The sequence below is a fragment of the Heteronotia binoei genome, chromosome 10 (genome assembly GCF_032191835.1).
Source record: "Heteronotia binoei isolate CCM8104 ecotype False Entrance Well chromosome 10, APGP_CSIRO_Hbin_v1, whole genome shotgun sequence".
Taxonomy (NCBI): Eukaryota; Metazoa; Chordata; class Lepidosauria; order Squamata; family Gekkonidae; genus Heteronotia; species Heteronotia binoei.
The window spans coordinates 33,227,821-33,243,960 of NC_083232.1; the positions used below are offsets into that span (position 1 = coordinate 33,227,821).

Below are 16,140 nucleotides of genomic sequence, written 5' to 3' on the forward strand. Positions count from 1 at the left end.
TGATTATATTATTATTTTTGTAATACTAATTAAAGCAGATGAAGCAGACTGCTTGACTGGGAAAAGGCATGACATCAATTGGTTTTACTTTTCAAAGTTTACATACCTAGTAAAAAAATTGTGGTCTAGAATATGCAAGAAACAAAACGAAAATCTCTATTTCACTGAATTGTGATCTCCCCCCCCCTGAAATTTATTGTCTTCAGGAGAGGTGTTTTTAGAAAGCTGAAACATGTTTAAATCAAGATGGTGTTTGTCTGTGGCAGTAGAAAAGAGGAAGAGCCCAGTAGCACATTAAAGGCTAACAAAATTTGTAGCAAGGTATGAGCTTTCATGAGTCATTACTCACTTTTTCAGATAAACCAAAGCACACCTTTTCTTCGGTGGGGTCCATTGTTTCTACTCAGCAGCTATAGACCTCAACCTCTTCATTGGCTGACTTTGCCACCATGAAGCATCCTTATAATAGTGCCAAATATTGTAAGTCTCCTGGAAGAATGAAGGGTTCATGCTGTGTGTCTCCATAAGATTTGCCTGATGGGCTGAAGACTGGTTTGGTCTATTTCCTCTTCCCTGAAAATCTGAAAGGGGAACAGGTATGCATTAATTTATCACACCTTTATTTCCTGTCATTTGAAGACACGGTGTCTATGGTTACATCCAGAGCACTTCAGAACAGGGCTTTTTTTGAGCAGGAACACAGTTCTGGCTGCCTCGGCCTGGGCTCCGACCGCAAAAAACGTCCCTGGCAGAGAGAAGGCACTAGACAGCTACGCTCTTCCAGACGATGACCCTGTAATCTCTGGCATCTCCAGCCTCCAATGGACTTGCAAAGAGAACAAGAGACCTAGAGCCACCCACAAGCTCCCTCTCCCAGGAGAAGCTGGGCCTGCTGCTGCCCATTCCGCCGCACATGACTCTGACCATGTTTGGGGATGGGGTGTCAAACAAGGTCTCTCATTGGGCTGTGTGAGAACACACATCCATGAAATGCAGCTGATGGCACTGTACTGTTCTGTGTCAATATGCGGAAAGTAATCTACTGAATGGGTGACATCACTTCCAGTGATGTTGGGGGTGTGGCCTAATATGTAAATACTGTGTACTGGACTTTATGTTTGGCAGAGCGATTGCACATGCCTGGCAGAGCAGGGCGCTGTGACTTGTGAGACAATCGAGACTTGGAGTCTAACAGGCACCAACAAGTGGGTTTTGTGGAAAGCTTGACTGCTGTGATTTGGTATGGGGTGGTTCTTTTACATGAATATGTGGGGTTGCAGCCCCACCATTTTGTCTTGCTCTGGAGTTATCAATAAAGTGTGTTCCTGTTTGAACATCTATGCATCAAACCCAGTATTTAACAGCAAATAAGTTTTTGCTGAGCTTTTCCTACCAAAAAAAACCTCGCCCTGCTTTAGAATATGGATCTGCTCCACCCTGCAATCTAGACCAGCCTCATCAACTATACTTCTTAAGGCAGGTTATTTCCTAGCTGCCCACTGCACTGAACTAGCTGGCTTAGTGGCCATGATGGGGCAGAAAGGTGAGGTAAAAATTGTGTAAACAAAACTACTCTTTTTCATTCAACTAATGTGCTTAATTTGTGATAGACAAGCTCCATAGATCTCCACACCAAGGGGTTATTGTGCATAGACGGTATCAGCATACTGAGAGGTGGGTTCGCTGTCAGGGCCAGAGCTTCTAATAGGGCCCATTGCTTCTGAACTCCAACCTGCATACCTCCCCTTCCATGCCTTTCCATTGTCCACTCATGAGCACTCAGCTACTTGTGCTCTCTCTCGGCTGCATGTGCTACGAAGCACCATTGCAAAAGGAGTGTGCAAGTGACTATGAGTGTGGGCACTGGGAGAGCTCACTAGCAGATGGGTAATAGATGCGTAGGCAAGTGGGGGGAAATGTGGGTGGGTGATAGGATTGCCATATGCCTGTTAGGAGTGGGGAATCCCTGCCAGTACTCTATGGAATGGCTGAGGGACAAACGAATAGAAAACGTGTTGCACAACACTGTGTTGTCATTTCCAGGTAGCAATTTCCAGGTAGACCCCTGCCCATCCTGGCTTGTGAAGGCTTGCCAGGATGACATCAGGGACTCTCTGGGTGATGCTGTTAACCTGTCCCTGACAAGTGGGACATTCCCAGAGATATTAAAGGAGGCTGTAATTTGCCCGCTTTTGAAAAACCTTTGCTGGACTCTAATGTGCTAGCTAGCTACCGCCCAGTTTCGAACTTGCCGTTCCTGGGAAAGGTAGTTGAGAAAGTGGTGGTGGAGCAGTTGCAGGTTTTCCTGGATGAAACATCCGCCCTGGACCCATTCCAGTCCGGCTTCCGCCCAGGCCATGGGAAGGAGACGGTACTAGTCACCCTCACAACCTAAGAAGGCATCTGGACCAAGGCGGGTCAGCGCTGCTGATTCTTCTTGACTTATCGGCAACATTTGAACCACTGCCTTGCCGTTGCCAGGGTGCGGGGGACGGCCTTACAATGGTTTTCCTCCTTCCTCCGGGAACCAGGGACAAAGGGTGATGCTCAGCGAGCAGAACTCCCTACGGCATCCACTTATATGTGGAGTGCTGAAGGGAGCTATTCTCTCGCCTACTTTATTTAACATCTATATGAGCCCCCTTGCCCAGATTGCCCGAGGTTTTGGACAGGGTTGTCACCAGTATGCTGATGACACCCAGCTCTATCTGTTGATGGACCGTAGATCATCTTCCGTCCCTGAACAGCTGTCAAAGGCGTTAGAAGCCATGGCTGGATGGCTACAGAATAGTCGACTGAAGTTAAACCCAACTAAGACAGAGGTCCTGTACCTGAATCAAGGAGGGGTGGGTTTGTGCATCCAGCTCCCAGCCCTGGGTGGTGCCGCTTTGGAACCGGCTCAGCAGGTGAAAAGTCTGGGAGTGATTCTGGATGCCTCCCTTTCCATGGAGGCCCAGATCACAACAGCTGCGCGGTCTGCCTTCTTCCACCTACAGCAGATCAGGCAGCTAGCACCATAACTATCCCCCCAAGATCTGGCTACAGTGATCCATGCAACGGTCACTTCCAGACTGGACTACTGTAACTTGCTCTACATTGGCTTGCCCCTGAAGCTGATCTGGAAATTGCAGCGGGTGCAGAATGTGGCAGCTCACCTGCTGACTGCATCACCTATACGGGTGAGCTTATGGACAGCGCTTCGCGATCTGCACTGGCTGCCTATAGAGTACCGGATCTGTTTCAAGGTGTTAGTTTTGGCTTTCAAATGCTTGTGCGGCCTGGGACCAACATACCTATGGGACTGCCTTCTTCCATATATGTCCAGGAGGTCGCTTTGTTCGGCCTCCCAGGACCTTCTGATAGTCCCCGGCCCAAGAGATGCCTGTCTTGCCTCTACCAGGGCCAGGACTTTTTCGGTCCTGGCCCTGACCTGGTGGAATTAGCTCTCTATGGAGATCTGGGCCCTACCTGGCTTGCTGGCCTTTCGTAGGGCCTGTAAAACGGAGCTGTTTCGCCAGGTCTTTGGATGAGGCAGTGGGCATCTATCTGTTAGATCGGTTGGCCTCCCCCCTTATGCCCCTACGACCCACTGTACTGTTGTATTGTGGTGCTGTACTGTGTCATTACTTTGTGCCATACTATTTTGCTTCAGATCATCTTGCTGAACTAACTTGTTGCACTTTTCTGAATGTCGAAGCTGATTTTATTATGATTTATCTTAAATTGTTGTACTCCGCTCTGAGCCCCCCAAAAAGGGGAAGGGGCGGAAGAGAGATAAACTAATAATAATAATAATTAATAACCCTGAAGTGACATCTTTTACCAAAGAGTTTTGGGGAAATCCTAGAGGGTATGTGGAAGTTACATCACACAACACCATTTTATCCCACCCACATCCCAGTCTCCCACCAGGTGCCAGGCAATCCTAGTCTGCAGGCTGGAAAGGAGGTGGGAGCAGGAGGGGAGGCAGTCGGCTGGACACTCTCTGCTGGCCTCCCCAAACCTGGAATTGACTTTGCATATGAACCTTTTCTGTCTCACAGAGGAATTGGTGGTGACACTGCCACCAAAATTTTTTTTTCGGGGTGTGTGTGTGTGTGTGGAATGGAACTGTGCTGGGGGATTTCTTTTAATAAAGGTGGGTTGTAGTTTTAACTGTCTGAACGCGTCAGGCATTGTGAAATCCACTTTATGAGATGCGTCCTACTGTTTTTGTTTTGTGGTATCTTAATTGTTTAATTCTGTTTTGTTGACTTGTTTGTTGGATGTATTAGACTGGTCTTTATTGCATTGTTTTCTAATTCTGTGATCCACCTTGCGCCTCAGGAGAAAGGCAGACAATAAATGAAGCAAATCAGCATTAATTACTATTGGCTAGCCCGTGTGTACTTTCCATTTCTTGTATGGTTAAGTTGTAGGGTCGTACTTTTACAGCAAAAAAGGCACAAAGTCCATACTGCGAATGTTAATATATATATGCCACGTGGAGGCAATAAGCACAAGCATATGTATAGTGCCGGAGAGTAATAAAACATCATTTCTAGATTGGAGATATTAGGAACTGGTTCCCAAAAAATTGCGAGTGAAAGCATCCGATTTTTCACTCCAGACTGAAAGGTGTAATGGTTTTGAATCTGCTGCCAAACCACTCTGTTGTCTCCTCCTTCCCCGTGTGAACTTTGTTGTCAGTATTTTCCATACGTAATGCCGAACGTCTAGCCTTTCCCAGCTTCTGGGTATTGTTTTTGTAGCTCGGAGTGAGCAGCAGGAGGAGGAGGGAACAAGAGGCGGGTCTGCGTCGATGTTTTCTGCTAGCCGTTGGCCTGCGGAGATTTTGGGCGGGAATAACGTCCCCAAAGGCCGTCTCAGCGGTTCCTTGCGGCTTATCGTGGAGACGCGGGAACTCTTTCAGAGTAGGAGAGACCCTTTGCCGCCCGGTTCGCCTTCGTAGCCAAAGTGGCGAAACCGGGAACTGCGGTCTTTCCTCCGCCATGGAACTGCCTTGGTGTCAAGCTCGGGTGGAACTCTGCTGGCGAGTTTAGTTTTAGGGGGAATTTTTTTTGCACCACTGATTGTGTCGGTCTGGAAAGGGACTGACTGGACTTGTGCGTGGCAAACAAGGGAAGGAGCCTCTTGCTCTGAGTTGCCCTTCCTTTATCATGTACTCAGAAGGAAAGCTGCTTGTGGAAATCGTGGAGAGCATAATAAAATTGGTTAAAAATTCTGCCCCCCCCCCTCCGATTAGCATCTAGAGGACGCAGCGGCCAGCTGGCAGCCAGACTCGGGTGCAGCTGGCACCATCGCGATTGCCTGGAGCAGTGGGACGATTTAATGGAGGGTTGGTTTTTTAAAAAATGTGTGTGGGGTGTCTTTAAAAAAAATCTATTTGCTGGCCGTCATGAGTGGCTGCGCCTCTCAGGATAAGCAGAGCAAGCTGTTCGTTATGTGTACACACGCTGGCCCGAAGCGTTGAGGCTGCTTGTGTGGAAAACTGGCGGAGCCGGGCGTGCGCTGCCTTAGGCGAAGAATGGAGGCTGGTCTGGGAAAGGAGATAAAAGCTATTGTCCGGGGGTTAAAAAGAAAAAATCCTGCAGGATTCAGATGTTGAAAGCAAACCTTTCGCCACTACTGGTGTAAGTCTCGACCGAAAGCCGATTGAACGTGAAAAAAAGTTAAACAAAAAAAAACAAACACTCGTGGCACTTTTAAAAGATTCGTAAAATTTATTCCAGCATAAGCTTTCGTGAGTCAGAGCTCGCTTCGTCAGAGGATCCGCGGGGCTGTGAAAGAGCACCCTCTGTAGCCCGAGAAAGAAGTTATTTGTGGGTAGAGGCGGGCTTTTTGCACTTTGGTCCTGGGCCTATTTTAACTTGAAAGTCCTTGACTTCGTGAGGACTCCCAAGCTGGAGAGGGCTTGTTGCTGTTGCGCCCCCCCGACCCACAGTGGCACCGATTCCTGAGTCGGATGGAGCGGGGAAAGTTTGGAAATGCCAGACTCCGAAGGACTTCGGGATCCCTTCCACAACCTGGGCTGGCTCTGGTTCTCTCTTCCGGCGTCTGAAAGGCAAATCTCGGCGGGAGGGAGGGGAGATCGGAGTCTTTTCTCCACCCCTGGCTAACTTTGCCTCCCCCCACCCCGTTCATTTCCCTGTGACATGAGTGTGCGAGGAGGAGGAGGAGGCGGCGGCGGTAGGCGCTTCCCTTCTCCGCCCTCCCTTCCCTGTGTCTAGGGCTTTGGATAGGAGGAGGAGGAAGAGGAAGATGACGAGCTAGTACAATTAGCCTAACAAGGGACGGGTGGCGGCGGCGGCAGCAGCAGCAGGCGCGGTGGCGGCAGCTTTTACCCGGGCCACTGACATGTCTTCTTTCCGCCGGCGATGAAGGGGGACGCTGCAGAGTTGAGCGGAAAAGTCCGCCAGGATCTTCTTTTCTCCCTCATGGCAGCTTCTTGAAAAGTGGGAGAAATCCCTTTTCCTCCCACTCTGCTTTCCTACCAAGGACCCCATTGTGGAGACGGGACTTGGCTCGGATTTGTGTATACACTTGGGTCTTTTTTTTTTTTTCTCCTGTTCTTAGGAGGTGGATATCTATACACGTATTCTTTTGCTTTTTTATTTTTTATTTCGAGGGATATTATTGTTTTTTTGGGAAGGGGGGAAGGGAGCGCATGTGGGAAGCGGCTGTTTTTTGTTTCCCCCTCTCCCCTCTTTTGTCCCCTCTCGCGCGTGTCTGTGGTTTTTGGTGGCTCCCCTCAATGTGGACTCCCGCGGATTTGTTCTTCCTTTGTAACTGGGATATGAAATAATGGCGACCCGATGGGCAACGGGACCACCCGGGGGAGATGGAGACACCCCCCAGCCCCAAGGCGCCACGAGCTGCGGCCAGGTAGGCAGAAGGAGCCCAGCGGCGACTGTGAGGGGAGCAGGGCGGGTCCTGAGCGCGGTCTGAATGGGGCGAGCGCTTCTCCGGCGTCGTGAGGGAGGGAGCGACCAGCCAGGGGCGGTTGCCTTCGCCGCCGTGCGTGAGGAATGGCTTGGGCTGGAGCGCCTTTAATGGCCGCCCCATCCCTGCCTCCCTCTTCCCTTCCTGCCCGCCCCGGAGTTGCCGGGGCTTGGACGCTGGATGTCGGCGGCAGCCCGTAGCCCTCCAAGCGGGAGGCGCCGCTTCGGGATAGGGGGGAAGGAGGCGGGAAATAAACAAAACAAAAGTTTGTAGCTGCTCTGTTTGTTTCCCTCGCGGCGCAATCCGGAGGACTGGGTTTCTTCCCGCTCCATCCTGACCTGGATGAGGCGTGAGAAGAAAGGGATGCCGAAGTATCTCGCTTTTATTGGGTTGGGGGATGCCAAAGGAGACTTTCTGCTCCTCCCCATTAAATGTTAACAAAGAGAGGAAGAACTGTTGGGTGTCTTTTCCCTCTCTCTCGGGAATTGTTTAGATTGAAAAGAGGTAGCCCCCAATCTCTTCTCCACCCCCGTTTCCCTTTGTCCCATTGATCTGATGGGGGAGGGAGGAGAGAGGGCAGCCTCCTTCCCTGTTTTCAACCCCTGTATGACACTCCCCCCCCACCCACCCCGTGTGTTCGCATTATTACCATCTCCTTTTTCACAGGCCAAGAACAGTAGCTTCAGATCTGTTATGGTTGTTGTATATTCTTCCCCCAACCCGGCCAAAGTTGTTGCTGGGATGTTGCCATGTGAATCTTCAGTTTGGAAAGTTGTATGTTTTTAAAGTGCCTTATGGTGGCACTGCATGTTCAGACTAATACCCTGGCCTTAGAAAGGCCCCTGTTTCAACCCTTCATCCTAGGCTCTGTATTAATAGTACTAATAGCATTAAACTTCTGCCAGTGCGATGTGTTTACTCTCCACTAGACATCAAAGGTGACTTCTCTTATTCAGAATTTTTATGAGGGCTTCCAATAGACTGAAGCATGCCAGAGCGTCATGCTGTGTCAGTGTTTATATGAAGCATATGGTATGTAAAAGTTTTATCTCCTATGCATGTAAGCCTGTGACGTGGAAGTAGCTGTCCTCTGTGTGTCATTACCCTGTGCTATATAAGAAAACACATAATATATAGAAAAAATAGCGTAGCTGAGTAAACGTGAACATGGCTCTTAGAAATGAAATGTAACACTTTTAAACAGTTCTAAGTATAAGACAGCCTTTAAACTACCAGTCTGTCCTTGATTTATGTTGATAAAACAGTGCCACGTGGTTTTATGGCATTGTAAGATCATTTCTGTGTTGCGTTATTCTAAATTCTCTGTACAGGTGGGTTAGGTAAGGACAAAGTATCTTCTGTGTGTTTAGTCCACAGCTGGAAATCTTGATGAAAAGCAGTAATAGGTTGCTTTCAAAGATCTTGATATTTGTAGTCCTTCCTCCTCAAAGACAGTTGCAGATGACAAAGAATAAGGATCACTTTCCCCCTTGAAACATTAAAGTTGAGAAGGGAATGAGAGAAGAGGAGAAACACACTATTACTAAGAATTCTCAGTAGTCCTGGAAGCTGTGGAATTCCAGGCACTGAGACTATTCATATAATCCATCTATCATTAACATGGTAAACCATAATGAATCCCTTGGAGTTGAGGCACACAAAGTAGGTAAGATGATATTTCACTGGACCAGCTTCTGTTGAAGAGAATATACAAGCTTTCAAGTTCACATATGGTCTTTAAGGTCCTTTCATAGAGTACTATTTACTGTTTCTACCGTGCTTGGCAAGGTGACCCTTTAGTCCGAAAAATTGCATATTTATTGACAAAGGTTTTTTTTCCTGTTCTGTGTACTTCATTATCTGTCATCCATAGAACAATATGTTCCTACTGATATACAATTGGAACTGGTCACTTGTATTGCAGTGTTTTTAGCATGGATCAGGCCTTAGTATATGGCTGGTTTATGCCTTAACATATCTGTTTTACCTGTAGGAGCAGAACGTGGTTCAGATGTTGTGCTTCCTGATTGGCAGTCTGTTGACCTACAGACTCTGTCCTCTCTTGATTGTTCTTAGATAGCTGGTCAACTAGTAATATTTATGAATTGTGTAATCGTAACTTACTGCTACCACATTTGGCTTGTAAACCAGAAACTGTAACTTAAGTTAAAAAGTTGGCTTCAGTCTACAATTTACTATGGTGGTTCCAGATCACATGTGACACTAAGCCATAGAAGAAGGGAGAATTCACAATGGCAAAGTAGACTTGTGAGCCTACTGGGTGTTTCTGATCACCAAACAAGCATGATATGTGAACTGAGTCAGCACTTACAGTGTAATATTTCAACACACATTATCATTTGCTGCTGTTGCATTTTAGATTAGAGTTCCGTGTTAAATATGAGAGTATGCTTGTACATTTTGATTTTCTTTGTATACTGTACAGCGACCCTCACTGACGGTCTGTTGAAATCCCTGCAGATTTTTTCCTGGGATCAATCAGACTCTTGCTTTTTTTTCCTTCAGTGGGTCACAACAGTTGACCAAATGGAAGACTGTGTTGTTATTTGACATGTGGAATCTTCTGCATGTATCAAAGGTAAGAATGATGGGGAGGAAAGCATTAAGTCCTGAGAAATTTCTATGCAAATGGATGGTGTTCCTGACCTTTGATCAGGGACATACAACTCTATTCCATTCAGCAATTCACAGTGCGGCCCTAAGCAAAGTTGTATCCTTTCACTTCTATTGGAGTCATTGTGTTTTGAAAGGTGTAACACTGCTTAGGATGGCACTGTAAATAGTGCACTTGAGAGCAACTGATAAGGCTTCATTTATAAACACAATTATCTATATCTAAGACAATTGCACGAGTTGAGAATAGGTTAAGATAGTTGGGGTTGTAGTTCATCCAAATTTAAACTTTATTTATATATGCAGCTTAAATATAGTACTGAATAATACTGAAACTGGTCTTGTAGAGTGGCTGTTTCACTTCTAGGCTTATACACTACTGTTTTGCAAACCTCATTATTCGTTAATGTGCATACTTCTTCAGATCTCCATTGGACAGTGTGTAGCTATTTCCTACTTCATTGGAAAATGCAAATAGAGATAAAGCTACCTTTGCTGAGTACTCAAATCTACTACTTCAGCATTGTTTGCAGTAGTTCTCCCTGAGGGATGTGTTGGAAATTGTTTTGGGACACATAGATGGGTGCGTTAATGTAGAGGGCTAGTTAATACTACATGACTATTTTTGTGGTTAGTGAATCAGATTGCTCTCCTTTTTATGTGGTAAAATCACAAGTTTAGGTTCCTGTTTAAAAATGTATTCTGGAACTAGACACATGGTGACAAATTATTGGAAGTTTAGTGTGACTTGTTTGTAAATAAAGGCTATAATCCTGTATGGAGAGCTAAAGGCTTTGTGTGAATGTGCTTTGTGATAATATTTTGGAATTTATTATGTTAAGTCTTGTTTTCTGTTCCTGTGTATCCACGTTGTGGGTCACAAGAAGCATGCAATACATGGGGTTGTGAACTTGACAACAAAAAATTCTGACTTTTTAAAATGCATGTCATGTACCAATAGCTACTCATTACTGCCTGAAAGTTTCTTTGATGGCTTAGTAATTACATCATGTCGTTGTCTAATGTGTAGATGACTGAGGAAGGCAATGGCAAACCACCCCAGGAAAAATCTGCCAAGGGACTACCTTTACCTTTACTTTAATGTTGCAAAACTAGAGCTCATGATCTAAGAACACTGGCAATGAACATGAGTTCTGTTTCATTTTGAACAGTGTTGGGATATATTGCTGCCTCTTTGCTTCAGTTTTTCAACTGTAAAATTAGAATGTTGTATCTTGTAGAGTTGTGTGAAGAATTCATAATGTGATAACCCTAGCTAGCCCTTTGGTCTTCAAATTGTCTGGCCTTTCAGAACTTCCTGCCTGTAGACTCAAGCATGCAAATTACTGTAGGTAAACTGAATATATATGAAATTTGTAAAATTTTCATTTATTTTATTCTCTAACTTGGTCTCAGACTTAGAACTCTGTTCTCTCTCAGCTGTCATTGATATGAACAACAGAGTATAAAGCTTATGTCTATGTGATCTGTTTTTGTGGACAGTTGGGTTTAAGAGCTGTTGTGATGGCTTTCAGGTTAGGCAAATAACTCATCTCAATTAAAGCACTACCTTTGCGCATGGATTATAGAGCTTTCTATGTGGTCACTATTGCTAATTCCCTGAACTTTCTCTCACTGGACACGAATAATAAAAGGAGCAGGTATGTTGGTTGAGGTTAGCTGCTACTTGGCACACCATTAATGTACATTTTAAGGTTAGGGGACAAGTGTTCTAGAAATAGGAAGAGAAAATGCACAAATTCAATGTCAAAAGATTTCATTAGCAGATATCAGAGTTATGGCAATCTGACAGGTCATCTCAAATGTCATATTGTTAAGGTAGTCCAAGATGCTTTTAAGAAGCTGAGAATTGTGCTTTGGCTTCTAATTTTAGATGTGTATCTCATATAACTAGTATCTGAAGTTATGTACTGCTTGTTTTCATGCATGCCCAGAGTTATAGTTGGAGAAATATCACATAAATCAGTGGGATTTGCAGTTTGTGTATTTGGGAAGCAATGCCACTGTACAGCTAACTGCAGCTCAGTTTTGCTAGTACAATTAGGATTTAAGTGGTGAACTCAGTGTCACTAAACCAAATATTAGATCTGCTTGAAAGAGTGTTTTCAGGGAAGTATTTTCATTTAAGATGTCTATATTCTTTTAGGAAAAAGCATAGTTGACACAGAAAATAAAAAAGTGCATAACATTTCAGATCAGTTGAATACATGGTTTTTGTCTTGAAGATTGTGATAGTGCAAGAAATTGCCCTGGCTTACATTGCTATAAGTGTCTTAAAGAAATCTGTCAAATATTGTCTTTGGTCACTATGATGTGAAGCAGTCTTTGTATTCCAGATGACTACAAGGCATTTTGTTTTTCACTAAATAAAAAGAGGTAAAAATATTTGTTGTTGGTTTTACTCTGATTTTTGGCCAATGGTCTCTATGTACCTCACTGAAGATTGCTTTCGATTCTGCCTGCCTATGAAAACATTCCAGATCTTTTCAGAATTGCATTTTGAGCACTGCAGAAATATACAACTCTCTGAAGGAGTTGATACTTGTATCTTTATATACTTCTCTGTTATGTTCTGCTAAGGAGATTCTGTTACCTATTTTCATGCATAAATGACTACTGACTTCACCTATTGTTAGTGTTGGAACGCCCAGAGGCTAACAGGCTACACCCTCACCATATCAAACAGTCAAGAGGCCCTTTCACCTCCAACATGGAGGTGAGATGATTCATTGTATCTGCACCAGGTTGTTAAAACACGGTACCCCCAAGCAAGCAAAACTACTTATCCAAGATATGGACTTTAATCAACTGAATCATGTTTGTTTAGTAGTTAAGCATCATATTTTTCTAAAATTATCATGTATGTAACTTGCTCACAATGGGATTTACCATAATTCATTTGTTAAATTGCTACCATTTAAATAACAAGAGGTGCTGAAAGAGGTACAGTCTTCCACTTAATTCCTCCCTCTATTTTTAAATCATTGAAGTCCAATACAGAAGATAATATCTTTTTTCTAGTGACTAGATAATACTAGAAGACTCGCTGATGTGCTGATAGTATCAGTGTCTTTAGTAGGTGGTCATGATCAAATAGGTCATGAAACTGAACTGGTTGGAAGAGTCATGTTTGGTCTTTGTTTTTGAAAAAAAGTCTTCAGCAATGGTGACTTCCATGCTTAGGTGGTGCTATTTATATGGATTATATGGATTGCAGGCACAACCCCATCCCATGGCTGCTGACCCCATTTTCAAAGCATTTGTAGTTCTTTTTAAAATTCTGCAAGGACCCAATCTGGATTTATCACATAAAACCCTTGTTCCTTTTAATAAAAGAAACCACCACCCCTGATAGGTGTTTCTATATTTGAAAAGCATAGGGGGGTGAAAACAAGCCTTCTAGGGCCTCCGTACTACGTGCCTGATCCAGGTTGGGATGGTAATTTTCACAGAACCGCACATTTTAACAATGGCAGTGGGGCCACGGGATGTTATGGGATGGATTCCTGTCTGCTGTCAATTGTAGTTTGACCCTGATTTTGGCTTGACTCTCTGTTTCTTGGTGTAGCCCTTTCCTCAATGTTGTTGGGGGAACACTGGAAGCAAGCTGTAAGAATACCTGGCAGTGATCTTTCTGCTGGGAGCAAAACAACTGAGTATGAGGATAGGGTGCAATAGTTGAAACCTGGAGCTGGCATCAACTGCCTATGGCCTAGGACCTGCCTACCTGAGGGACCGTCTCTTCCCACACGTTCCCCAGTGAGCACTAAGATCAGGAACCCAAAACCTCCTGGTTGTCCCCGGGCCAAAGGAAGCCCGCTTGAAAGTTACAAGAGACCGGGCCTTCTCCGTAATGGCTCCATCTTGGTGGAACCAGCTGCCGGAAGAGGTAAGGGCCCTGCGGGACCTTACCCAATTCCACAGGGCCTGTAAGACATCCCTCTTCTGGCTGGCCCACAACTAATCGGCACTGAGTACTGAACTTCGAATACTGAACATCAAATACTGAACTTGTAACCAATGAGTGTAGCTGTAGGACCGCCATCTGATTTTAATGTGTATGTATATAACAAATGTTTAGATTTTTAACTGTAAATTATGTAATGTTAATTTTAATGCTTAATCTTAGATTTTATTTTAGTTTTATATGTTGTAAGCCGCCCTGAGCCACCTAGTGGGAAGGGCGGGATATAAATCCTAGATAAATAAATAACTGCTGGCTTGCAAGTTTGTACTCCAGAGTGGCTGGGACTTCCTACATTTTCATTCTCACTAGTCTCTGTGTTTGGGGAGTGAGGTTTAGAAGAGCCATATAATTCTTAGCACTTTACCAAACTAGTTCCCCCAGTTGGTGAAGACTTTGTCCCTCAAACTTAGTTCCAAAATTGATTGTATGAGGTGTGGGAAGTACTAACATCAGTCTTGAGCACTTTCCCTTTGCATTTTCTCTTCAGTGGAGGATTTCATTGGCATACCCTCTTTTCTGTATAGATTGGGGCACAACTCAAGATCATTCACCACAGATAAATTCCCTTTCTGTTTGTAACCCTCATCCAATCAGGATGGGGAATAAGGTTTTTTAAATAAATAAATGGATTGGATCCAACCATCCTCCAAACAGCCTTACGCCTGTCTAAAGAATCTTCTTTCAATTTAAGTGGTTCTTCCTCCAGTGGAAGAGCCATACACAGGAGAAGGGGAGTACAAATGCACGAGCACGGCAGCAAGCCAGATGTATTCATCTCTCATATTTGTTGTGCTATCTGAACAACAGCCTCAACTTTCCAAGAGCCACTTAAACTTACGATCTGTGATATATAACCAGCCCCAGTATTTCAGGAAACTCAAGTGTGAGAAAAGCTGGTTTAGAGGCAAGACATATACTGTAACTAACATCTGCAAGACATACTAGAACTTGATGCCATCCAATGAAACTGACAGGCAGTAGATTCAGAAAAAAATACTCCTTTACACAGCAAGTGATTAAAATGTGGAATTTGCTGCCAGAGAACGTTAGTGATGGCCACAGGCATAGACAGTTTTAAAAGGGGATCAGACAATTTATGGTGAATAGGTCTCTCAATGTCTGCTAGCCATGATGACTAAAAGAGGAACCTCCATTTTCAGAGACAGTCAGCCTCTAAATCCCAGTGTCAGGAGGCAACATCAGGGGAAGACCCTGGCCTCTAAGCTTTGTTGTTGGACCTCCAGTGAACTGGTTTACTGTGTAAGATAAAATGCTAGATTATATGGACCACTGGTCTGATCCAGCAGGCCCTTCTTATGTATATAGAAACGGAGTAATTATATAACCCTTTATATTTCTTTGACTGCAAATGGAAAGGTTAGTTAATCTGGAGTGATCTCCCCAGTGCCATCAAGGATTCTATGCGACATTCTTGACTTTGTGCAACCCATATAAAATATATTGAAACTATTGTATGGCCCATGCATTATACAAATGCAGAGTATTTCAAGATTTATCACCTGCCAAACTGCAATTAGCATTGCCCTTTAGGCAACACATCATTTATAGCACCAGTTGGACAGATGAAATAAAAAATGTAAAAACGGCATATGCACATGATATTTAGTAAGAATCAAACTCCGGACAGTCAGAACATAGTTATTTAGTACCAGAAGTTAATCTTGAGCACAAAACTTCTATGAACAGCTTCATTTAAAGCTTCCCCTTTTAAAAGCTGATCAGAAGAGCCTGTGGTAGCACTACTCTTTTAAAATCCATCTTTAGATCCATTGGATCTTGCCAATTACTGCTCAGTCTCAAATCTTTTGTTTCTGGGTAAGGTAATTGAGAGAGCAGTAGTGAAGCAGGTCCAGAGTTTCCTGGAACACACATCGGCCGTAGACCCATTCCAATCCAGCTTCAGCCCCGGCCATGGGATGGAGACAGTGCTGGTGGTCACCCTCACAGATAATCTCTGCAGACAGCTAGATCAAGGTGGGTTGGTGTTGCTGTTGCTATTAGATCTGACAGCGTTCAACATGGTTGACTATGATCTGTTGGCCAACACCTCAGGAGTTTATTTTATATGGGTTGCACAGAGGAGTTTGTGGGGTAGCCTTGAAGTGACTTATATTCCTCCAGGGTTGGGGACAGAGTGTGGCACTAGAAGAAAGGGTATCATCCTGACACCCTTTAGTGTGCAGGGTTCTCCAAGGGGCAATCCTCTCCTATATTGTTTAACTCTTGCCCAGCTGGTGCAGAGTTTCAGCTGGCTAGTCATCAGTACACTGATGACACCCAGCTGCATCTGGTGATAGACAGGTGATGGGATGCCACTCCATCTAACCTGGCTGAGGGACTGGAAGTCATGGTTGGATGGTTGAAACAGAGCCAGATGAGACTGAATCTGTCAAAGATGGAGGTCCTGTGACTGGGTGGAGGAGACCCTAGCCTGGGGTGCCAGCTCCCAGCTCTTAATAGCATGCCACTAACACGGGCACCAACCATTAAGAGGGGGTGTGCTCCTAGATGCCTACCTATCCATGGAGGCTCAGACTAGTATTTTTCCAAGTATA

The 16,140-nt window shown here is 44.6% G+C and overlaps 1 protein-coding gene across 1 annotated transcript in view; it reads left to right on the forward strand.

Annotated features, from left to right (window-relative positions):
* The first annotated feature begins 6,227 nt into the window (after window positions 1-6,227).
* ARHGAP21 (Rho GTPase activating protein 21) overlaps window positions 6,228-16,140 on the forward strand; it is a 176,375-nt gene continuing 166,462 nt past the window's right edge. Inside the window, exon 1 of the mRNA XM_060248353.1 lies at window positions 6,228-6,885. Within this exon, the coding sequence (XP_060104336.1) occupies window positions 6,805-6,885 (81 nt within the window). The 5' untranslated portion in view covers window positions 6,228-6,804. The remainder of the gene's footprint in view (window positions 6,886-16,140) is intronic.